This window comes from Choloepus didactylus, chromosome 7 (assembly GCF_015220235.1).
Source record: "Choloepus didactylus isolate mChoDid1 chromosome 7, mChoDid1.pri, whole genome shotgun sequence".
NCBI lineage: Eukaryota > Metazoa > Chordata > Mammalia > Pilosa > Megalonychidae > Choloepus > Choloepus didactylus.
Window position 1 is genome coordinate 109,803,617 of NC_051313.1, and position 25,434 is coordinate 109,829,050.

A 25,434-nucleotide genomic window follows, 5' to 3' on the forward strand; every position below is an offset into this window, starting at 1 on the left:
TGCGCTCTCCTTGGACCCAGGACCGAGTGCTGTAGCCAGGCCTGGATGGCCGCTTCGGCCCAGCCCCTTCCTTGTCCTGGATATTTTGCTCCTGCGAGTGCAGTCCAAGTTCGCATTCACTTAACAGGCCCTACTGGCTCCTGGAACCTGAAAGCTGATCTAAAACCACCAGGTCTTCTCCATTTAATCACCCGCAGTGCTCCTCACCCCCAAACCCCATCTCATACTGGAATCCCTGCATTGTACATCAAAATCCAAACAGTCCAGCTGATGTTTCTTCTTGTTAGTCTGGGTCTGACCCTGGAATTAGAGGTGCCAGCTCTCACTGTTAATACACAGGTGGAGGGAGAGTGAAGGTGGGGGTATCACAAGGGTTCAGGGTGAGGAATTTGGTGCCCTCAGCCTGGCTCTTCCGGAAGTGTTGACCTGAACGCCGGGTGGTTGATAAGATGCCTCCAGGTGTCTGCAGTGTCTTCTCTTGCTCACCCAGTGGATCCCTCTCCTGGTCTCTCTGGGCCTGGCTTTCTCGAGGATGGACGTTTCTGCTCTGCAACTCCCACCTGGAGAGAGCTGCTGGGGAGGTCGGGCGTGTGAGAGCATCGCCCATGCCCCAGCTGTCAGCTGTCATTATGCTCATACTTAAGGGATTGTTAATATAATGACCGAGTTAATGAGCAGTGCATGGGGCAGGCATCTCAGTCCCACCCCAGTGCCTGTGGATTGGAGGGGGTGTTTCCTCAGTTGGCTCCTCCCTCTGTCCCACCCCTTGGGGAGGTGTGGTCCCTTCAGGGTCCTTCCTTGTTGTGCCCTGCACCCTACCCCTTCAGCCAGCCCCTTCTGGGCAAGAGGGTCCCAGAAAGATTATGGTATGGTGTGGGGAGTGAGCACTGGGGTAAATGGGTGGTCCTGATACTTTGGGGGATAGAATGTAAATGCGATTAAAGTTCTAATCTTGAATCTTGGCTGGGTGGTGCCCAGGCTGGGGAGGTTGGGAGCAGCCATGGAAGAAGGGGTGGAAGGCATCAGGCTGGGGAGTGGGTGGAGAACAGCTACGAGGTGTTCTTGTGGCTCCCCGTCTCCGTGGCCCAACGGGCCCCACTGGCCTCCTTTCCTCGTGGGCTAAAAGGCCTGAGGAACATAGTGTATTCATACAACAGGATGGGGGACAGGGTGCACAGTCACCCAAATATTGTGGCTTTAATTTTCCAAGCAAACTTAGGAACCAGCAGTTCCAGAATGGAAAAGCCAGGTTGTTCCTGCTGAGTCCTGACAGCCCTGGCTCCCGGGGGTTCACAGACCCCTTGGAGAAATCACACTCACACAAGACGGGACTATGGAACACATACTCCCGCCATTTGATAGCTCTGTGACCTGGGGCAGATCACAACTGTCTCTGAACCTGTTTCTTCCTCTGTTAAGTGGGACTATTAATACTTAACTTCCTAATTTTGTTGGAGGAGTTAAAAAAGAAAACATACATGAAGCACTTGGTGCATGGCCAGCACAGAGCCCAAAACTTAGCCTGGTTATGGTTGTCACGGCAACAGCTGGGTGATGTGGGGAAGCTTCCTGAAGGAGGTGGGCCCTGAAGGATGAGGAGGATTTGGGCAAGGAAAGGGGAGTGTGGCCCGAAGGAGTTGTCCTGGGGTGGGGAGGGTGGGCAGGGGAAGGTCTGGGCTGTGGGGAGGAGACGAGCAGATGGGCCCCGGGCCAGAAAGGCTGGCGGGGCGGGATTGGAGATGGGCCGGGAAGGCAGAGACAGCTACATTTTTTGGGAGCAGCGAGGCTTGGTCCCCACCTGTGGATAGGACCCTGCCCTTGTGAACTTATGTTCTTCTGAGGGTGAAGATGATTGGCAGGTAAATTAATTAAATTAACAAATTTAACTTAATTAGTTTAATTAATTAAAGGAAGAGATCATTTTGAAGGAAATGTGATTGCAGGATGGGGACAGACAAGCCCGGGAAGCCCTCTCTGGGGAAGTGAGATTGGAGAGGAGATGTGAGTGCCGTGAAGAGCTGAGAGAGGAGGCTCCAGGCACAGGGAAGGGTAAGTGCAAAGGCCCTGCAGGGAGGCCATGCTTGGCAGTTCAAGGAAAAGCAAAGGAGGCAGCATGGCTGGAGTGGGGTGAGGGAGGGGAGAATGGCTGGGGCGAGGGCACGGTGGGGAGGGTCTCTTGTGGGCCAGGCGAGGGAATCAGATTTTATTCTAAGGGCAATAGGAAACTTTTGGAGGAGATCACACCCCCAGGGCTTTGGGAGATGGGGTGGCAGTGGCACATGTGGGAGGGGGTACTGATGACAGAGCAGGCCTGGGGAGGGGGTGGTCTGCCCAGAGAGGGTCAGGAGGATGTGAGGCAGAGACTAGACTCCCTGGAGAACAGTCAGTGGAGCTCCGGCCTGGAAGTGATCAGTGGTGACATCCTCTCCTGTTAAGAAAGTTCCGGCAAAGGGGACAAGGGGTAGACACTCTGAAATCCTCCTGGAGCCTCAGAACTATAGTCTGACAACCTGGAATCTGGGTGGATGAGAGGTGGGAGATTCCAGGGCTTGGCAGAAAGCAGGGTCAGTCAGCCAGAGTGGGTAGAAGCTGCCCAGACCCTTCCCAGACACCCTCGGAATCTGCAAAAGGGGGTCCCTAGGCAGGAAAGCAATGGGAAGGGCCCAAGGCCTTTGGGTCCCTCTCCTCCACCATCACTGCTGACTGCGTGAGGACTTCCCTGAGGCTATGGATCCCTGCCCGTTCCAGGCCTCGGTTTCCCACATTGTGCAATAGACCTGGGGACCTCAAGGTGCTGGGGACAGTTGGTGTGGCTGCCCATACCTGCCAAGGCTGCCCATCTCCAGCTTTCTATCCTGGGCTTCTGGCCCCCACTTTGCCCCGGGTGTTCCCCTGAGGAGTCCTGAGCACAGAGAAAGCCCTGGCAGCCTGCACACAGCCACTCACTGGCACACCACCCCAGGACCCACACTTGATAGGCCGGGATCTGAGCTGGGGCCGGCCTGGCTCCACAGGCCTGGGACCGGCACCTTTTCCATCTGTGGCCCAATTAGAGGCTGTGGGGCTGGGGAGGAGAGGGGGCCAGGCCTGGAGTCTCCTGAGCCCATTATCACTGTTTAGTTGGGGCTTTGGAACAGGTCCTGTTCCTGCACCTGATCCAGGCCTGATGATTAGATTCCCTGGCCTTTGATTTGCCTGAGCCCAGGGCACAGGACTCCCCTTCCTGCCACCCAATCCTCAACCCCCAGCCCTCCCCACTCCCCAACCCCACCCCCACCCCAGTCTGTGGTCAAGTTCAGGGTCCAACCCTCCCATCCCATTCAGGCCTCTCTTGCTGCCTCTGCCTTCCTGCCACCCCCACCCAGCCCCTGCAGGACTCGCGGGAACACGGAGCATAGGAGCCCCCCTCCTGTCCCCTCCAGACAGGCCTGTGGGCTGGGAGTCCCTGGAAGTGCCCAGCCCTAGGCCGAGAGGCCACTCTCTGGGGGAGAAGCTGAGGGAGGCTGTGCAGATCCACAGAGGAATAATCCCCCCACAGGGCTGCCTGGGACTGGCCTGATGCCAAGTATCTCGTGCTAAAGTCAGACCGTTTGTCCTCATTTCTGCCTTGGGAAATACAGTCATCATCTGGCTGCTTTCCCTGGTCCACACCCAGATGTGGGGATGAGGGGAGGTCTGAGCTGCCACTCGGTGAGGGCTTAGAGGGAATAGGGATGGCAGAGGCTGAGGGAGCTGCTTGTCTTCTCCAGGGGAGGAGGAAGAGGGGAAGGAGAAGGGGAGGAAAGGGAGGGGGCAAAGGCGAGGAGAGGCAGAGGAGGGAGAGCACGGAGGAAGGCTGGGGGAGGTCTTCCACCCAGCTTAGAGGACCACGTGGCTGCACATGGAGACACACACAGATGTGTCTCTGGGGGAACGGGAGCCGGTGTGCAGCCCGTGGGCTAGATTTGAGTGTACATATGTGCGAGCAGGGGCCTGCATGTGTATGTATGATTGTGCGTGTGTGAGAGTGGGGTCCTTTAAGCAGTTTACATCACAACATGGGACACACACACAGAGCAAACGTTCACAAATCAATATGGAGCCTCTTTAGCTGAACTGCACTCTGGTATTTTCTACTCTAATCAATTGCATTAAAAAAAGAAATCCTCATCAGGATCTGCCAAATTAACTTCAGGACCCTCTAATGGGACCAGACACGCAGCTGGAAAGGCCCTGTGCAGGCAGGTGTCTGGGCCTGGAGTGCGCCGGGCACAGGGAGCCCCTATGATTGGACATGTGCCATGTGGGGAATGGAGGGGAAGCTGAAACCAGGGTGGGAGGCCCTGGCGTGACAATCCTCCCACTCCTGGTAGGCCTCGGGCAAGTCCCACAGCCTCAGTGTCACCTTGTACCTCGTGTGGCCACACATATGGTTTCTGAGTCCCATCTAGCTTGCCTGGTCTAACTTTGACTGACTTGAGGGCACCTAGGGAGCCCCAGCCTTTCCTAAGGCCTCTCTCAGGGCCCCACAACAACGATCCCATGCAGACCGTCCCCGGCCCCCATCGCCCCACTTTCTCCAGCCTGAGTCTCCCCCCAGCTTTCCCATCCCTTCGCCAACAAAGGTGCACCCCACCCTGGCCCCCCCCACCCTGAACCCCTGCTTCCTGGGCTCCTGGCTAAGGCTGAGGGGGGTCTCTCCCTCCAGTTCAGGGCAGCCTTGGTGGAGAGGCGGAGGCTGACCATGAGCAGGTGGCTGCTTCTCGCCCTCCCCGGCCTCATCCTGCTAAAGGGCTGCTCAGGCGCGTGTCTAGGGGATGGTCTGGGGGTGGGCAATGGCAGAGGAGTCAAAGGAGGAGAGGGAGTGTCCCCTTTAAGACCTTTCGGTGGTCTTAAAAGCCACCAAAGTTCAAGAGTCCCTTCCTTCCCTGGCTGCCGCCTCACCCTTGGACAGTGCAGACGTCCTCCTCTCTCACCCCCGGGCCCAACCCTGTCTCCCCTCTGAATGCCTTGTTGATGGCAGTAGGAAGCCACTAAAAGAAATAAGGCGATGCGACTGTCCCATCTCAGCCCAGGCTAGGCTAACCTCAGCTGGGGAAATCTCAACTTGTGGCTGAGGCATTGAACCAGGAGTGGACTATGAGCGAAATCACCTGAATCCCTACGCCTGCCTCCCTCCCAGGATTCCCTGGATAAATGCAGGTGCTTGCGGCAGTCACCATGAGAGAGGGGGCTACTCTCGGACTTCCCGAAGGCCTCTGGCCTGTCCTGGCCAGCAAGGATCTCGCCACTCCATCGGCCATCAGCCCTTGGCCACCTGCAGAGATGTGAGTGAGGAGGGGGAGACACAGCCCTTGCTCTCAGGGAGCCCCAGTCTAACGGAGATACTATGAAGACTCAAGACAGAGGGTGGTCACCTGTAAGGGTCAGAGTGAGGACCTCAGGTATGGCTGGGAGGTGGAGCAAGAGGCCACGGGTCAGTGGGTCCTGGGGCCCAACTCTCCCTCAGCGACTGAGCCTCCTGCCTCAGATGTGTTACTATGGAGAGAGGGGCACAGGGACCCCCTTCAGAACTTCACCATCCTCTTTGACACAGGCCCCAGCCAAGTTCTGGATGCTCTCTCTGCCTGTGAGAGGCCGGCGTGCCATGCGTGCCCACCCAAGCCCAGAGGAGGGGTGGCTCAGTCACAAGGAGGGCGGCCAGAGTTTGGGGGAGAGACAGTCCCTCCCTCACGTGAGCTCAGAGAAGGAGAAGGCAGTGCTCTTGCCCTCCCAGTCTCTTCAGACAGCCAAGGTGGGCAACAAACGAGAGAGAGGGAGTAACTTGGAGCCACACAGTCTGTTTTCCAGGCTGTCCTCTGGGGAATTGGAGAAGGGGCCTCTTGGAGAGCTGGGTTTTCCAGGAGGGCTTCACAGAGGAGGTGGGAAGAGTCATCAGAACTGGGGGAGGCCAAGGGGAAAGGAAAGATCCCCAGGTGGGGGGAGCCAAAGGAGCCCATGTGGCTCCCAGTGCACCCTTTAAGGGAAGCACAGGGCCTCCCCCTGCCCCGGGTCCGGAGTTGGGTTTGAGTTACTGCAGGGACCAGTGGAGGAGGAAGGGAAGGAGGGGAGTCCTAACTAGAGACCTTACCCTGCTGCTGACAGGCTCTCCTACTCCTCCAGGGCCACCCCTTCTCCCTGCAGTACTGAAGGAGTGTCTCACCGGAGCCCTGGACCTTGGCACTGTTGCCGTAGGTGGTGGGCAGCCGGCCAGGGCAGGAGAGAGCTGGGCCTCTAGCTTCCCCGTCTCATGCCACAAAGCCTGCTGGGACGGCTGCCAGGCCCTGACACTCCTGAGCCACCACCCAAAGGGGTTAGGCCTGAGCCAGATGGAGCTAGACACCACCTTTGAAAGTGTCCTCTTGGATGGCACAATGGGGCTGTCTTATGCTTCCATCTCTGTGTCTGGGGTCACTGTAGTCACAGACGGCCTCGTGAAGCAGAACCTGATCCCAGAGCCTGCGGTCAGTTCTGTCTCACCAGGTGAGAGGACTCCCGCTGCCCAGGAGCTTCAAATGGAGAACCTGCCAGAAGCCCAGCCTGGAGCCAGGACTGTGGGGGTGCAAGACAGCAGGGGAAGCACAAGGCCATCTTAGGCATGTTAGGTGCTGGGCATCCCTCTCAGAGAGGGATGCTGGCAGTGGGATCAGGGCATGGGTGGCAGCAGGTATGGAGGAACAGACACAGTACCTGGGTTCAAATTCTTGCTCTGCCACTTCTTGCTGTGTGACCTAGAGAAGATACATAACCTCTCTGAGCCTCAGTTTTCTTATCTATGTAAAGCAAATAAAGCACAGGACCTCCCACGTTGGGCTGTTGGGGGGATTAAAATGCCCATAAAGCAGTCTCACCACAGCTGGGCATGAGGTAAACTCTCATTAATTGGTGGCACACGTTAGTATTGTCTTCCCGTCCCTCCCCTCCCAGGCAGGTGCCTGGGATCTGTGACTGGGGTCTTTGTGACTGTCCTTCCCCCACACTCAGGAGGTGGCTGTGGGGCGTTTGCTGACTTCCAGTGCAAGCATTTCTGAGTCAGGCCTCCCCTGAAGTGTTTTTGTTTTGTTTTGTTTTAACAGTGGTAACATCATACAACATAAAATTAGCCATTTTAACCATTTTAAGTGTACAATTCTGTGCTGTTAATTATTTTATAATGTTGTGCTCCTGTCACCACCTTCTATTACTAAAACCCTTTCATCACCCAAAACATAAACTCTGCTCCCATTAAGCAATAATCCCCCATTTCCCCTCCCTCTAGCCCCTGGTAACCTGTAATCTACTCTCTGTCTCTATGAATTTGCTTATTCTAGATATTTCATTTATGTGGAATCATATACTATTCGTTCTTTTGTGTCTGGCTTATCTCACTTGGCATAATGTTTTCGAGGTCCATCCATGTTGCAGCATGTATCCTAAGCTCCTTCATTTTTATGGCTGAATAATATTCCATCGTATGTATGTACAGCATTTTGTTATCCACTCATCTACTGATGGGCGTTTAGGTTGTTTCCATGCCCTGAGGTTTCAGTTTAAACCTGGTCATGATGCATCATGCTCCAGCCAGGGACAGCTTATTTTGGTGATTAAGAACGTGGGCTTTGGAATCAGAGAATCTGGTGTGAATCCCAGTTCTCCTTCTCCTCAGGTGTGTGACCTTGGACAGGTAGCTTAACCTGGCTTAGTCTCACCTCCCTTACAATGGGGATAATAATAGTACTGCCTTGTGGAGTTGCTGGGAGAAAATGCCATTCCCTGGCCCTTGGTAAGAAGTGAGCATAAAGAAGGCACCCTCTGTCAGGGATGGGGTGCTGGAGGGGGGCGGGCCTGATGCAACGACTCAGAGTGGGCTCCAGGAGTGAGGGTGCAGTCACTCTGCAGCAGTCTCCCCCCGAGTCTGACTATGTCTTTGTCCATAGCCAACAGGTGCCAACACCGTGGGAGAAGTCACCTTTGGGGACATGAGCAGGCCGCTGTACCCAGGTGAACCCTACTGGAGCCCTGTGGTTGCCCAGGGTCCAGGCAGATGCCTTTCCAGGGGTGGGTGGACTCAAACCCCATCATCCTACCAAAAGAGGTGGACTAGGGGAGAGCATACAGGGCTTTCCCAGCCCAGTGCAAACCCGGGGCTGGCACAGACTCTGTAAGGAGGCTGGCGGAGGGGTGGCATGACCTCTGGGGGCACCCTCTGGAGATTCCTTCCTCAGGTTGTCCGTGGGAGCCCAGGCCCCTGTCTGGCCATCGCGGACATGGGCACCTCCCTCATCATTGCGGTCCTGGGAACAGCTAAGGAGAAGTAGGTGCCCCAACCAGCCACTGCTGGACTGGCTGCACAGCTCCTTCCAAATCCTGACCGCTGCGGGTTTGCATGTCATTTCCCTGCCAGCAGCTTCACACCAGAGGCAACAAGAGCTCCCTGCCCTGCCCCCAGCCCTGCACCCCTCTCCCTCACAGTCTTCCCTTGCAATAGCCCTTTCCTGATATTTCTGCCCCAAATGGCCCCTTCTGCTTGGACTGTATCTTGGTGTCTCCACTGGGGCTTTAAGGTGGGTGAGAATATTTCTGCAGGGGTGGGGTGGGGAGGAGAGGGTTGGGGGGGTTGTGGAACCAGGTGGGAAGGATTTCAGCGCAGGATGGATTTCTGAGCTGTGGGACTGCCTGCCTTTTTCCTGGGCCTGCTTGGGTAGGTGTAGGAGCCCTGAGGGAGGCGGTTCCGACCACCTGTGTCTGTGTCCCTGATAATTGCTCTGGTAGGTCACCAGCTGCTGCAGTGGCCAGAGCCTGCCCTCCCTCACCTTCAACATCAGTGGCATCAGCGTCCCCCTGCTGGGCCCTCGGTACCTTGTCCCCGTGAGTCTCCCTCTCTTACCTGGCAGGGTGGCGGTGGGGGGGCGGGTAGAGCCAGTGTGCAGCCCTTCTAGTCCAGGGGTGTCAGATTTGGAAAAGACCTTAAGGATCATTTAATCAACCTCTTCAAGCAAAAATCATGCCAGGAGCCACTGTTGATCCAGTGCTTTCCGTGAGGCAATTGGTGTAGTGTTAAGTCCAGACTGCCTGCCTTGGAATCCTTATTCTGCCATTTACAAGCTTTGTGACCTCGGGCAAGTCACTTAGCTTCTCTGAGCCTCTATTTCCTCATCTGTAAAACAGGGACAATCCAGTGTTTACCTCATAAGGTCATTGTAAGATTAAATGGATTGGTAGACATAAAGCATTTACAACAGTGTCAGGCACACATTTAGCACGCTGTAAGCACTGGCTGCCACACACATAAAGCCGTGCTAAGGGCTTTATGTACATTTGCTCTTTGACTCCTCAGGATGACCTGGGGGTAGGTACCACCATCAGCCCCCAGATGACCACTCGGTCTCCTCTTAACCTGAGACTTGGGACTTACTCCTCCTGGGGTGGCCCATTCCATTTGTCCAGGGTGAGGGGTGAAGGCCAAAGCAAGTGGTCCTTTTCCAGTTATTCAAACCTCCAAATCTGGCAGGCTGGCCCCCCCTTCTCTCCTCACCCTTGGTCCTGCTCTTGACTGACAGATATGCACTGGGCTTCCTCATGTGCCCGGATGTGGAGGACACGGAGGAAGGAGACACTACCCTGCTCTGTCCAATTACTTGCAATCAATCACTCATGGGTGAAATGACAGCTGAGAGTGCAAGATTGTGTGTGAGAGTGTGTGTGTGTGTGCGCACAAGTGCATGTGCTCAATACCAGATAGGTCAGTGTTTTTCAAACTCGAGTCTGTACCCCATTAGAAGTTAATTTAGTTCATTGAAATCAGAACTTTAGAAACAAATTAAAAATAGAACAGAACAGAAAATATTACAGCACATCACATATACTATGGGTGAGACATCTTTTATGGGGGTGGGTAAGGTTTTGTTTTACTTATGTATTATGGATATGTGTGTATAGGGTTATGGTACTTTTAAAAATTCAGTTTTATTGAGATATATTCACATACCATACAATCATCCATGGTGTACAGTCAACTGTTCACAGTACCATCATATCGTTGTGCATTCATCACTCCAATCAATTTTTGAACATTTTCCTTACACCAAAAGGAATAAAAATAAGAATAAAAAAAGTAAAAACACCCAAATCTTTCCATCCACCCCATCCCACCCTATTTTTCATTTAGTTTTTGTCCCCACTTTTCTACTCATCCACCCATACACTGGATGAAGGGAGTGTGACCCACAAGGTTTTCACAATCACACTGTCACACCATGTAAGCTACATAGTTATACAATCATCTTCAAGAATTTCTTACTGTGGGTTGTCATCAGTAAAGCCTTGAGGCCTCAGCTTTGGGTGGCCGAGGCTCTGTCTCCCTCTGCAGGCCCCTCTCTCGCCTACTTACTGGCCTCCTCATTTCATCTTTCCTAACTTAGGCCCTCAGGCATGTGCTGTTCCATCTGCCAGGAATGTTCTTTTCTCACTTTCTTCACCTGCCTAGCTCCTGTTCATCACACAGAGTTCACCACTGGGTCAAATTATCCCTCACCCCAAGCCCTGATGATGAGGAAACAAGCTCAGGGAGGTTAAGTGACCTGCCTAAGGTCACACAGCTAGCCAAAAGTGGGCTGGGATTTGACTCCAGAGCTAAGGTCCATTCCTCAACCCAGTGAGACTTGCCTGCTTCCAGCCTCACTCCTGTTCCTTCAGGTCAGTGCAGACAACTGCCTCTGGGGTTCCAGCCCACAGACCTGCCTAGGGAGAGCAGATCCTTGCCCGTGTCTTCCGGAGGGTCTGATACTCCTTCTATGACATGGGTATCAGCAGGCTGGGCTGGGCTGCTGCTGCGCAGACTGACTCTGCCTCTCTCCCTGGTCTAAAGAACCCCAACTTCTCTGGGTCTCCAGTCTGCCACCTAAGGTAGTTCATCAACAGACCAGATTAAAAAATAATCACTCTATGTATCCATTTATACACTCAGAGCTCCATTTCCAAATGTTAGAGACATGGATAAAAGGGGCTTCTCCATAAAATGGGGATAAGGTAACCTCTCTTGCAGGATCACCGTCAGGGATGCAGGAGAAAACATGCCTCAATGAGGGGGATATTTTAGAAGGGGAGGAACAGGCCATTTTAGAACCTTGAGTCCAGCTATTCCTTACCGTAGCATTCTAATAAGTAAATGTAGATGGCACGATGGAAATAGAAAATCATCATCAGGCAAACGTAATTATTGCTTTAGGAAAGAACCATTAATGGCTGTTAAAATTAGTGGGCAAAAGAACGCAAAAGGATCCTTGCCTGGTCTCAGAGTAGCTCCCCAGAAGACACTTAACTAATGACCAAGGGCAAAACAGTAACTTTTCATTAGGGAAAGCTGGTAGATCCCACCTTCCCCATGAGATCAAGTTTGAATCACCAGTAAAAAGACACACTGACATCCTGTACCCTCTGCTGTGATGGCACTGAGAAGTGCGTCTCCTCCCTGGCAACTTCCCCCAAATGCACGACCTCAATCTAATCATGAGAAAACATCAGACTAACCTAAATTGAGGGTCTCTATACAATATAACTGGTCAGCGCTCTTTCAAAGTAGCAAGGTCATACGAAACAAAGACAGACTGAGGCACTGTCACAGATTGGAGATGCAAAGACAGGAAAACTAGATGAAATGTGGGAACCTAAATTGGATCCCAGACCAGAAGAAGTACACTAGTAGGGAAACTGGCAAACTTCAAGTAAGATCTGTAGATTGGCTAATAGCATTATATCAGGGTTAATTTCCTGGGTTTGATCATTAAGGGATTCTGGATGAAAGGGATATGGGAACTCTTGGTCCTATTTTTGCAGCTTTTCTATAACTAGAATTATGTCAAAATAAAAAGTTCAAAGAAAAATCTCAGGTCTAGTATGTCCCCATTGGATTTGTTTGAACTAATGTTGTAAATATAAAATACAACATACAAAATTTAAGGGAAAAACTATAAAACCAAGACAATAGCTGATGCCTTAACTACAATTCATGTAGACAGCTGCCAAAGATTTAAAGTTTATTGCAAATCGAAGTGAGGCCTGTCAGATCCGTGAACTGATTTCATGCGTTAGAATACAAAGGGAAAACTCAGATTCCTTCCATCCACTGCAAAAATCCCCTCCACTTTTAGCTTCTGCTTGCATGCCTCTGGTAATGGGGATCCCTACTCTACTCTTTTGGATAATTTTTAGTTTATGAGCCCAAGTGCTATTGATAGCAGTGAGAAGTTGGAAACAGCCCAAATGAATGGGGTAAGTAATCCTAGGTCCCAAGATGATAGAGCATTGTTAGCCACTGAAAGTGATAAAAGTGAGGCCCTAGCTCTGCACATGGAAATGTGTATATGCAGTAAACCTAAGACACAAAAGCAGAATAGAAATTGCATTTACACACTGATTACAGCTATGTTAAAATCTAAATATGTACAATAAGCACTAGAAGATAATTCAGAGCAGTGCAAATAGTTGTTATTTCAAGTTGCCTTGATTTTCTTAAAGCGGTATGTGTGTAGAATTTTTTAAGAAATTTAATATCCAGAATTAAAAAAGAAATTCCATTAAAGAGCTTGGGGATTTTCATTTCCTCATTAAGGGTGGATGGATGCATGGAGCACTGGATTAGGAAGGATTCTAAGGATGTGTCTAAGCACTGTGGGAAGAGTGATATGATTGATTGGTGATGTGTGCCACGGGTAAAGCATAAGCAGTGGTGGCGTGCATGCTATGTAATTGCCATCTCTTCTAGAGACATTCCCAGCTTCACCCTTTTGGACCTCTGAATGATGAATGAGCTGTTGATGGAGCCACTTCTTTTACTTACCAGCTATAAGATTTGGGGCAAGTCACTGGGGTATAAGGTGATGTACCAGTTTGTATATATTATATCCCCCAGAAAAAGCCATGTTCTTTGATGCAATCTTGTGGGGGAAGACATATTAGTGGGGATTAAGTTGGAACGTTTGAATTAGGTTGTTTCTATGGAAACGTGCCCCACCAAACTGTAGGAGATAACTCTGATTGGATCATTTCCATGGAGGTGTGGCCCCGCCCATTCAGCATGGGCCTTGATTAGTTTGCTGGAGCTCTATATAAACTCAGACAGAAAAAGTAAGCTTGCTACAGCCAAGAGGGACACTTTGAAGAATGTACAGGAGCTGAGAGAGGAGCTGCAGATGAGAGACTGAAGATGGCTGTTGAAAGCAGACTTTTGCTCCGGAGAAGCTAAGAGATGAGAAATACTCCAAGAGAAACTAAGAGTGACATTTTTGAGGAACCGCTGCCTAGAGAGGAACATCCTGGGAGAAAGCCATTTTGAAACCAGAACTTGGAGCAGATGCCAGCCATGTGCCTCCCCAACTAACAGAGGTTTTCTGGACACTGTTGGCCATCCTCCAATGAAGGTACCCAATTGTTGATGACTTACCTTGGACACTTTATGGCCTTAAGACTGTAACTTTGTAACCAAATAAACCCCCTTTATGAAAGCCGATCCATTTCTGGTGTTTTGCAATCTGGCAGCATTAGCAAACTAGAACAGGTGGTATGAAATAACTACCATAAGGGGAGGAAAAGCAAAGTTCTCCACAAGAGGAACTGGTTTGAGAATAGATGGGCACAATAGGGAAGACTGTGGCATTTGCACTGGGTGTTGACGGATGAGGAGATTTTTTTAAATTCAGTTTTACTGAGATATAGTCTCATACCACACAATTATCCATGGTATACAATCAACTGTTCACAGGACCATCATATAATTGTGCATTCATCACTCCAATCAATTTTTGAACATTTTCCTTACAGAAGAAAGAATAAAAATAAAAGTAAAAAAGAACACCCAAACCACCTCCCCATCCCACCCTATTTTTCATTTAGTTTTTGTCCCCATTTTTCTACTCATCCACCCATACACTGGATAAAGGGAGTGTGAGCCACAAGGTTTTCACAATCACACAGTTGCACCATGTAAGCTACATAGTTATACAAACATCTTCAAGAATCACGGCTACTGGGTTGCAGTTTGATAGTTTCAGGTATTTATTTCTAGCTATTCCAATACACTGAAACCTAAAAAGGGATATCTTTATAGTGCATGAGAATGTCATCCAGAGTGACCCCATTTGAAATCTCTCAGCCACTGAAACTTTGTTTCATTTCACTTCTCCCTTTTGGTCAAGAAGATTTTCTCAAGGATGAGATTTTGAAGGTGGAGATACTTGGGAAGTATGTTCCAGATGGAAGACAGATAAAGGCATGGAGGTTGGAAAATAACAGGTCTCCTCAGGAGAAAGCAAGGTGGTCACTATGGGTAGAGGATAGAGTTTATGTATAGCTCATGGAAGATGAGCTCGGAAATGTTGGAAGGGGCCAGATCTAGGGTGTCCTGAGAGCCAGGATGACAAGTTGGGTTTTTTTTAAGTTAGCCACATTGAGGCAGGTGGTGAACTATGAGATTAGAGGGTGATGGGGAAATGCCTCCTTCCTGGGTTTTGACAAGATCCCTTTGGGGAATGGGGTGGTCATCAAAGCCCCGGGATAATGGAGTATGGATGATGTAACTCAGCACCATTTAGAACAACACCCTGGGCTCCATCTACCGTGCAGGATTTCCTGAACTCTGGGCCAGTCTCAGTCTCTGCTGTCTAGGAGCTTCTTGTAGATGGGGAGAGGACACATACTCAGGAAACACCTGGAGAGAGGTCCTAGACAGTGTGAGGCACCGAGGGGAGGGCACCCACTGCTCTGTTTGTGTAGAGTGTAGGGGTAGAAGATGAACTCAGGTGGAGCCAGCGGGTAAGGCCTCCTGGGACATCTACACTCGGTAGGAAGTAGACCTAGATGACTCCTATGGTGTCCCTGGACTTTGTGGATCCTTGGCTCTAGAAGGAGAGGTTTGAGAGATGGGCACAATTTGAAGTGGGGCTTTCCAGGTAAGGGGGACTAGGTGGCGATGGGGCAGAAGTGGACTTGGGATACCTGGAGGACCCTGGGGAGACCGAGGTGCTGGCGGTTCAGCTTGGGAAGGCAGCGGCTGCAGACCCCAAGGACCTAGCATCCACACACAGATGCCCTGGCTTGATGCAGTAGGCCAGGGACACGCAGAAGGGATGTGGGGGGCTGGGGTTTGGGGAAGGTTAGCCTGGCAGCTGTCAGACTGTTTGGTCCTGGAGCCTACTGGAGGAGGAAAGGGTCCCTGGAGGCCTGTGTTTGGTAGTCTGGTAGGTCTCACTTTATGGGATCCCATAAAATTCTGTTCTATCCGTAGGATGTGGCAAGTTCTCAGGGATCCTATAAATTTCTTTTGTCTGCTCTTCCAAATCTAGGGATCCCTCTACCTAGGCACTCCCTACTCTGCCTTCTGTCCCAAAGTCCAATGTGTCTCTGGGGCCTGCAGGGAGGAATGGGAGCTGACTTGGCTTTGAGCCACAATCAGGCAGGTATCTCCTGCTCTGTGCCAGGCCAGCCCGAGCTCAAGCCCCCTGTTTCCCTTCCCTCAATACAAGGCTGGGGGAGACTCCAGGGCTCTGGCTGGGCAGTGGGTGGCTGAGGCCAGAGCGGAAAATCCCCCACTGGCTGGATGATATCGGTGTCTGGCAGGCCTGGGCCTGGCCTTCCACCTGGGGCCTGAGGGCCTGACCAATCTGGAGCCCTGAGAGCAGGGTATGAGGGGGCAGAGAGGGTGTTGCCATGGGGGACTTTTTCCACTCACTCCAATATGAAAAGCTGTCCTGTTCCAGGGTAGTGGGTGCTGGGCCAGCTCCAGGTCACCTCGGGCAATGGGAAGCTTGTGGCTGGGAAGCAGGGAGGACACCGAGATGAAGGATAGAGGGACAGGATAATCAGACTTGAGGGCAGGAAAAAGGGCAGACAAGGGCTTGGGAGGAGGACATTGGAGGGACAGGGGGAGGTTTGGAACCAGAGAAGAGAGAGAATGAAGAGCAAGGGGCAGGCATGTCCCCTCTTGTCATGCTCCTGTCCCCGGCCTCTTGTCATTCTTGTCTGATAAGAGAGACACAACCTGAAGCTGGTGCAGCTTAACACTGCAAATGTGTCCTAAGCACTTGTTGAATAAAGAAATTATGACAAAAATTTCTGCAGATGCCCCATTGGATCTTGAAAGCCTCCCAAGTATCCCTGAATAGCTCTGACTTCAGCCATTGGCATCCCAGTTCCACCACCAGCACTATCCTCACCACCACCATTATCACCACCATCATCACAGCTACCGACCCCATCATTCCCAGACACCCCTTATTCCATCACTCAAGGGTTTGAGGGTGCTGGGAACCAGGACTTGAATCAGACTTCTGAGTGCATCACCACTAGACCAACGGGTCTCAATGATTTTGCCCTCCCAGGGGACATCTGGAGAATCCTGGAGACGTTTTTGGTTGTCACAACAGGGGGAGGGAGGGCTTCTGCTGCATCCAGAGGGCAGAGGTCAGGGATGCTGCTAAACATCTTACAATGCACAGGATAGTGCCCACCACAAGGAATTTTCCAGCCTCAGATATCCCTGGTGCTGAGGTTGGGAACCTGGATCCCTCACCTTGCCTCTGGTCTTCTCCATCCCTCACCTCAAAGAGGCCTGCATCATGCTTCTGGTTCCTGGACAAAGAGTAATCTTTGCTGCTCCATCTTACAGCAACTTTGTTCTCTCCTATCGCTTGCACCTTCTGGCCTCTGTTGCTTATATTAAAAAATATTAAAAAGTCAATAAGATGAAATGTCCTTGGCAGCCACCCACCAGAGGGAAAAATACACAAAAATAACTGATACCTGGAGCACAGGGTACCCCCGGGGGTTGGGGTCATGCTTGCCCAGGGCAGGGAAGCAGGGGTCTGGGGTAGATCCCGGGGGTATAAAGGCAGAAGGAACGCCCAGACCTTCACTCGACCGCGATTGCAGACCTCAGCGTGGCTTTTCCTCTGCGGCTAGATGGGAATCGGCATCCTGAAGTGGATGGTGGCGGCCTTGGTCTGCCTCCAGCTCAAGGAGGCGACCAGTGGTCAAGTGAGTCTGGGGCCGGGCTGCTGGGGCAGGGAGCAGGGAACCCGGGTGGGAGACCGGAGCTGGTGAGGGGCTGCCCGGCCAGGGGACACCCCCTCCCAGCTACCATTCTCCAAGCAGCACAGATGGCTGCCTTTCCTGGTGTTGGACAGACTCAGGGGTGAAGGGAGAAGATACAACCCCTGCCCTCAGGCAACTTCCAGTCAAAAGGAGAGGCACAGTCCCTTCCCCCAACTGACGAGAAAAGATGGACCCAAATCGAGATGCATAAGCCACTGGTGTGACTACTGCCCAAGCAGAGCCTGTCTGGAGCGTGTGGTTTCTTCCTATAGAAGGGAACGATTATTTCTGAATATGGAACTTTCTAAAAATTTCCTTAGGGGTCCAAAAGTTTAATTGGTCACTCTAGTAGATGTCGAAAACATCTCAGTGGAAACCCCGGTAAATGTAAAGCTCTACATGCTGAGGTGTCAGAAGGGGGGTGAGGCCACCCCTCGTGAAGAGGTGAGTGGCAATGTTCACGGACGTCAGGAAGGCACCCAGTGGCCGCACCGCTGGCTATGCCCCATTGAAGAGTGAATCCTGAGGCGAAGGGACGGCTTACTCAGAAACTGCTTTTAATAGGCCAGTTCTGTGGAGGTGCTCAGCATTACGCTACTGTCAGTCTCCAGGGCTCAGCATGACTGGGGTTAGCAGAGAATTAGTGGAGGAGGCCGGGTCCCCAGGGAACAGGGCTTCAGACAGGGAAAGAAGTGAAGGGAGCAGGGATTCCGGAGCCTTGGAGCAGGGCCTGGTGGGCCCGGTGGGGCCATGGCAGTGAGCAGGGCTGGGAGAAGGAAAACCCAGGGGGATGGGCACTGGTGAGCGGGCAGAAACCCACACTTCGTGAGTGCCAACTCCCAAACCGATCTGGGCCCAAACCCCCCAGGCCGGCCTGCCCATGATCCCAGCGTCTGGAGAGGAGCACTGTGGGCTGTTAGTGCAGGGGCAGGACCAGACCGTCTCCTAGTCCCGCCTGGTGTGGGTCCCAGTGTCTCACATTGGGCCACTCTCGCTCAGGTTCCACCGGCACCAGGTCCTGTGAGCCCACCAGAAGAGGGGACTGTCTCTGGGGGGAACTTTGCCATCTCTGAAACGCTTTACATAAACAAAGCACTCGTCCTGAGAAGGTCACTGCCTGAAGGCCCTCTCCTCTTTCTGGAAGAAATTTATGGGATATTTGAGGGTGGAGGGCCCCAAGATGTGAGGGCCCTGGAGACAGGGTGGGGGCACACATGGGTGAAGTTCAGTGTTTCAGAGCAGGCCCTGAGGAGGAGGAGAAAGAGAAAGAGAAGAAGGAGAGAGGGGAGGGACAGAGAGACACAGAGATGGAAACAGAGAGAAAAAGGCCGAGACAGAGACAGGGAGAGACAGAGAGACACACGCACAAGCCAGAGGGGGTGGCAGAGAGATGGAGGTGAGGTCAGGGGTGGAGAGAGACAAGACTGTGGTGCTCAGAAGTACCGTGGGGAGGGGCGGGCCCTGCCCTGACCCCAGCCCTGCTGCAGAGTCACCCTGAAGAAACTGAAGTCCATCCACGAGGTCATGAAGGAGAAGGGTGTGCTGGTCCAGTTCCTGAAGACCCACAAGTACGACCCCACCCAGAAGTACTGCTTCAGTGACTTCAGCGTGGCCGACAAGCCCATGGCCTACATGGACGTGAGTGCTGGCCTGTCCGGGGCTGCCCCTCTCCCCGCCACCAAAGGCAGCTCCTCCGTCCCTGCCCCGTGGCCTGCCTCCTTCTATGAGATGTGTCAGCCTGGACCCCCTGCCCACAAGTGGCTGTTTGGGCAGAGCATGGGGAGCGGCCTGTGCTGATCCGGCAGCCAAGCCCACAGAAACCTTTGCTGCTGCCCTGGGCAGGCACAGACTGACGGTCCCTGGGTTCTGGGCAGGTGTGGAGGGAGGACTCGGGCCCCTGCTTCTGGTGCCGGCTGTAGGGCAGGGGCTTGAGCCTTCCCTGCCCTGTCCATGAAAGAGGCTGGCCCTGATGTTCCCCTGGATCTCTCCAGAGCTAACAGCTGCCCCGTGCCCCTCCAGGCTTCCTACTTTGGTGAGATCAGCATTGGAACTCCAGACCAGAACTTCCTGGTTCTCTTTGACACTGGCTCCTCCAACCTGTGGGTGCTGGGCTGGGCAGAGGAGGGGGCAGGCAGGGCAGGGGAGGGGCCCCACTTCGTCAGGGGATGCTGGGAACTTCAGCCCCTGGACAGGGCTAGGGACTTGTCCAAGATCCAGGTGGCAGGCATCTGCCTTCCCTGCTCACCAAAATGCATCCCTTGGTCTGCTCCATCCCACCCCTCTACTCCGTTCCATTTTATTTCATTCTACTCCATTCTAGTAGCTCTGGGCAATGCCATCCCATTCCATGTGAGTCATTTCCACTCCACTCCACCCCACTCAATTCTACAGCATTTGATTTCACTCCACTCCATCAGTTACTATCAGTTACTAAGTTCTCACTGAGTGCCTCCAAGGGACATGAGAGAAAAATAGAGGATGTGGCCCTGTCCTGTAGCCATATTGGGTGACAGGTGATAGTTACTTCCTTAAGGCTGTGCTGGCTCCTCCAAAGCCTTGGGCCTTGGGTCCTGACACCTCTGGTCCAAGGGGTCCCTCACTGTCCCCTGCCACCCTGCTATCTCTGCATCATGGATGGCCACCTTCTTGAAGAGGTGAGGGCTGGGGTGCCCAGGAGGTTCATTCATTCCTCCATCTAATGAGTAACTCCCCGGCACCACAGTGTGCCAGGCCCTCTGCTAGGGCCAGGGATCCGGAAATGGATTCTATGCCACACTGCCTGCAGGGATGCCACAGCGCTGGGGCAGCCTGAGAGTCTGTAAGTCAGAGTGGGCCTTGGGGCCAAGACTGGCCAGCTCCCATGGGCATTCCAATGTGGGGCACCTCAGCTGCCCCTGCCCCCAGACTTGCTGAACAGGGTGGGCGGAGGAGCACAGGCTGAGAGGCAGAGGGGGGCAGTCCCCCATCTACCCACCTAACCCTCCCGTGTCCTCGTCCCCCTGCAGCCAGCCACCCCGGCTTCAACTCCAACCAGTCGTCCACCTGTTCCACCAAAGGGCAGACCTTCTCCCTGCAGTACGGCAGCGGCAGCCTCACTGGCTTGTTGGGCTATGACACTCTGACCATGAGTGGGTGCTGATGGGAAAACACCCAGCACTCTACTGTACGGGTCAGAAAATCAGCAAAATGGGCGCATTCATTTACTCACCTCACATTCATTGAGGGCCAGCCTGTGCCAGGCATTGGGGACACCCTGATAATTTACGCTTAAGGAGCGGAAAGCCTGGGGAGTTGAGAGAAGTGGGAGAAGGGAGTGTGGGGGGCAGTGCTTGGCAGTCAGGGAAGGCTTCTGGGAAGATGAGGGGGCTCTTGCAAGACCTGCCCACAAGGGAAGGAGCAGAGGCAAAGGAGGGATGGAGAACGGGGCCTCATCACCTCTCCCCTACCCTGCACCCCTCCAGGTCCAGAGCATCCGGGTCCCCAAACAGGAGTTCGGCTTGAACGAGACGGAGCCGGGTACCAATTTCATCTACGCACAGTTTGACGGCATCATGGGCATGCCCTACCCCTCCCTGTTGGTGGATGGGGCCACCACAGCCCTGCAGGGCATGCTGCAGGAGGATGCGCTCACCAGCCCTGTCTTCAGCGTCTACCTCAGCAGGTGAGGCTCTGCCCAGCCAGTCCCCAGCTCCTAGCCCACCCCCCTTGCAGCCCTGGACCACCAAGGCTCAGTGCTCCGGGGTTTGGAGGCCTCCCAGCAGGCACCTGGGTCCAGGCACTCCAGAAAAACTAGGGTCTTTCCTCCTGGGCTCCCGGACGCCTTTCCCTGGCTACCCCCATCCATCCCCCACCACCCCTCATCTATCCCCAGCCCACTCTGACTTTTCTTTGGCCAGAACAGAATCTCTCCCCACTTCAGGCTTTGAGTTTCCTTGCTCAGATTCCAGCACCTCTTGGATGGATCTCCTGCCAGGGCCCCAGTTAGCTCACTTCCTTCTGACCAAATGTTTCCTAGCGGAACACCTCTTTTGTATAGTAATCTATGGCTCCATCTCCTTTGATCTATTGTTCCAGCCAGGCCCTGGAGTCTTCTGGTCTAGGTCCAGCATTAACTCCAACAAATTGTTATCACGGCCAGCAAACACAAGCCACCGCTAAGTGCCCATGGGCCTGTCACAGTTAGCATCTGCCATCTGAGGTATAATCACTCGAATCTGATTTTCAGCAATATTCCCTGTTACTATCGTTGCTGACTTACTCTCTGCCTCTGTTTACTATTACTCTACAGCCTTCAGATACTCTGCCCAGTTCCACATTCAGATTCGGCCACCACGGGGGCCTCTGAAACAAACAACAAATGTCCTCCCCTCTCCCCCTACCTCTTTTCATATCCTGCAGATCTCCCGGTGACACGTTCACCAGAGTCAAGAAGTGAGAGAAGCAGAGGAGAGCAGAGTGGGGGCAGGATCAGGAGGCCGGAGAACCAGCAGCTTCTGCAGACGCAGGACCTTATGGGGCAGCATCTCTTGGCACCCTGAGGCCCTGGAAATTCTGAGAGGCCAGGGAGCCCCAGTCTAAGGGGAGACACGGCCCTGCCCCAGGGGAGCCCCAGTCTGAGGGGGACACAGCCCTGCCCACAGGGAGCCCCAGTCTGGAACCAGAGAGGGAACTCTATTTTGCTCCAGCAGGGAGTGTTTGTTCCCCAGCCTCTTGCTGACCACCTGTCCCTTTGTCTCCTCAGCAAGCAGAGCTCTCAGGATGCCGGAGCAGTCATTTTCGGAGGAGTGGACAACAGCCTGTACTCTACTGGCAGATTGGCATTGAGGAGTGAGTCTGTGGCGGGGCCTGGGAAGGTGGCTCATCCCTGGTGCAGGCTTCAAAGCCCTGCCCTGAACGTCACACACATATTCAGGCGGTGCTGGGTGGGTGGGGGACGAGGACCTCCCAGGCCTGCACCCACAAAGCTGCAGCTGCCCTCTGCTGGACCGTCCAGGCCACGCTCAGCCTAGAGAAGAGGGGTGGGGTGGGGACAGGGAGGACTAGGCACCCCAGATGTTAAGAGATCCTGTAGCCCTAGCCCCTGAGTTTACAGATTGGAAATTGGGGTGCTTGGCGGGGGGAACTAATATGCTCAAGGTACTTAGAGCAAATCCGTGGGCCCGGCTTTCGATATTTCTAGCCCATTCCTGGGAAATTTTTAAAAAGAGCATACCATGGCTGTTTAGGAGGCCTTGGGTAGACTCTGGTATGCTGTGAGGCAGGGGGATGGCTGAATTGACCTCTGCAGGGTCCTTCTCTTCCCGAAGGGCACCTGGATTCTATGGTTGTAGCTGTCTTTCCCTCTATTGAGGGGGAAGGCCAGGCCCTGGTTGCCCTTAGCTGGTGGGGTGCTGAGGCTGCTTGTTCATCCCAGGTTCCTCATCAGTGGCCAGGCCTCTGTCTGGTGCTCCCACGGCTGCCAGGCCATTGTGGACACAGGCATCTCTCCGCTCACCATGCCCCAGGGGTACCTGACTGCCTTCCTGCAGGCCATGGGGGCCCAGGAGAACCAGCACGGAGAAGTGGGTCTAGGGGGTGCAGGGGTGCCCCTCTTCCCTGCAAAAGGCCAGACCAGAGGCATCTGTGGTTTCTCTGGGGAGCACGGAAGCAGATTCTTGACCCCATGTCTGTGCTGAGCGGGCCTAGAGAGGCTACTATGAGGCAAGCTATTCTTTGAGCTGCAGCCACTCACAGAAAACAGATCAAACACTTGTCAGGCTTTGGGGTAAAAACAAAATAACAGGAATGTAGGTAGCCCTTGACTTCCAAACCTCCCTCACCTCTACAGGACAATGCCCTCCTGCCGCCCCCCCTCCCCTGTGCCCAGGAAAGGGTTTGCCTAGTTAGCACGTTCCCACTCACCTTGGAAGATGGATGGGCTACTCTTCCTACAGATCTGTGTGTTTGAAAAGGAGAGATTTGATCTCTCATGGAGGAAATTCAGGTGAGAGTAATATTTCTGCAGTGGGGGGAGATTTTCAGGTCTCCCCAGATCCCACCCACCGTGCGCGAGTTCACGTGAGGAATGCCCTCGACTTCCCCCTGACGTGGCATCATCTGGTCCAAAAGCAGGCCCTGGGGCTCCATCCTGCAACCTGACCCGGGGGTACTGCTGGGTGGAAGATGAGGCAATCTGGGCCCTGTTCCTCTCCACAGCATGCCGTGGACTGTGCCAACATCCAGAGCCTGCCCACTTTCACCTTCATCATCGATGGCGTCCAGTTCCCTCTGCCACCCTCTGCCTACATCCTTACGGTGAGTCCTGCTTCCTGTTGCCTGGGCCATCAGGGGCTTGATGGGGGTGGGAGGAAAGGGCAGGGCAGGGGGTGGGAGGGGGGTGGAGGACGCGGGCCAGTGGTGGGGTGGTCCTTACCTTGTGCTATTGTCCAACTCCTCACAACACTAATTTATGTACCCCATTCATTGATTGTTACCTGGAACTAGGCTTGAAATTGAAGTCTCATTTGGTATTAATTCATTTTATTAATTAGTAGGGAGAGGCCCTGGGCTTTTTGATGAGCACTTACTATGCACCAGCCACTGTGTGAAGCACTTTGCTTAATTTTCACAACATTCAATGAGGGAGATACTCATTTCTATTCTACAAATGAGAACTTGGAGGATCAGAGAGATTAAGTGACTGACTCAAAGTTACACAGCTGCTCAGGGTAAAGCTGGGACTTGAATCCAGGTTGGTCTGGCTCCACAGGTTTACTGCCAGGCAGAACTGCTTCAAAATTGGGAGCAGGAAGGAGGCCTGGGAGAGGACATTTCCCACCCGAGTAAAGGGGACCCCACAGAAGGCCACAGCAGCCTGTGTTTCCACATTCTAGAAATTCTCTCCCACCAGCCCCTGCTCTGGCAGCCTGGCTGGCTTGTGAGCCCCTAAGGGCAGAGTCCCTGGCTCCCTTCCCTGCATTTATGCCCCTGCCTGGGAGTCAGGGCTGAGCGGGGCCCAGTCCGCGTGTGAATGAATGAATGAATGAGTGACACCCTTTTGTGTCAAGCAGAACAGTGACTCCTGCACTGTGGGGGTGGAGCCCACCTACCTGTCCTCCCAGAATGGCCAGCCCCTGTGGATCCTCGGGGATGTCTTCCTCAGGTCCTACTATTCCGTCTATGACATGGGCAACAATAGGGTGGGTTTTGCCACTGCTGCTTAGACTCACTGCCTGGACTCCTGGGCTCCCTTCTTTTCTGTCCACCTTTCCCCCCGCTTACCCCCCTCCCATAAGGGTTTTCACTGTGCTTCCTCTCTGAATTTGGCCTTCCCTTTCTGGATTCTATTCTGGACTTTGTCTAACAATAAATAGTTCTTCCCCATGTTGGCCAGCCTGTTGTTTTTGGAGGATCGTGACTTGTAAGGCAGGTCTTGATCTCAGGGAATGGGGGGAGTGAGGATCAGGGGCAAATTTGCCTCTGATGGATCATGTTCTCTCTGAGTGGTTGAAAGGTTTCTTGGGGATGGCCCCTTAACCCCCCAGGGCTTAGAGTCTGTTCACAGCTTCCCTCTGGAGGTGGAAGACAGTGGAAATGGCATCAAGGGGGCATTTTTTTTTGTGATGGGCATAGGGGCCCTACTCCAACAAACTGAAATATCTCGCTGACCTCATTTACCAAATATCACCAGAACTAACTCAGTGGCTTTGGGGCCCACACACTTGTCCACTAGCAGTGAGACTAGAAGTCTGACATATCCCAACTCTAAGCCTCAGTCTCCCCAAGTGCTGATCAAGTTTGGACCAGGAGTTTTCTGAGGAGAGCTTGAATGCCTCTGTGCACTTGCAACATCACGTGGTCCTTTAGGGCGGAGGGAGATGCTAGAACCTGCCTCCAGTAGGGCTTCAGAAGGCCTGGGCTGAGTTGAGCTGACCCCTAGGTCTCAGGGTCTGTAGCTGAAGGACAGCTGGCTCTCAACTGTGGACAAGAGGGATAATCACTTGAATTACATGGAACTCAAGCCCACCTGCCCTTACCAGCTCAGTAAGTCTTGTCCCTCTGGATTTCACCCTTGTTCTCCATAGAGCCCTCCTAACAAAAGGCCCAGAAACCTGGTTCAACACGGTACGGGGAGAAGCTGGAAGAATGATGGCCCAGCACCCTGGGACTTTCAAAAGGGTAAGGTGACAAGGAAAGAGATCAGAAAAATTCCTTCCAGCAACAGGGGGGAGGGGTACCAGCAAGTTCAGGCTGATGTGGGCTAGATGGGAAGGGATGTAAAGGGAGAGCCTATAATGGGGGTGGGGGTGGGGGAGTCCGTTCTACAGTTGTATTGGACCCTGCCCTTCACCAGGCTGACCCGAACCCTACCCT

At 53.2% G+C, this 25,434-nt stretch overlaps 1 protein-coding gene across 1 annotated transcript; it reads left to right on the forward strand.

Moving 5' to 3' along the window:
- Nucleotides 1-16,950: 16,950 nt before the first annotated feature.
- On the forward strand, nt 16,951-24,284 carry PGC (progastricsin). The gene is given in 10 exon segments (XM_037844684.1): nt 16,951-17,029; nt 18,572-18,720; nt 19,102-19,187; nt 20,041-20,214; nt 20,552-20,743; nt 21,824-21,882; nt 21,885-21,909; nt 22,496-22,643; nt 23,278-23,376; nt 24,132-24,284. Coding segments are annotated over 10 exon segments (1,164 nt in total).
- Nucleotides 24,285-25,434: the final 1,150 nt, after the last annotated feature.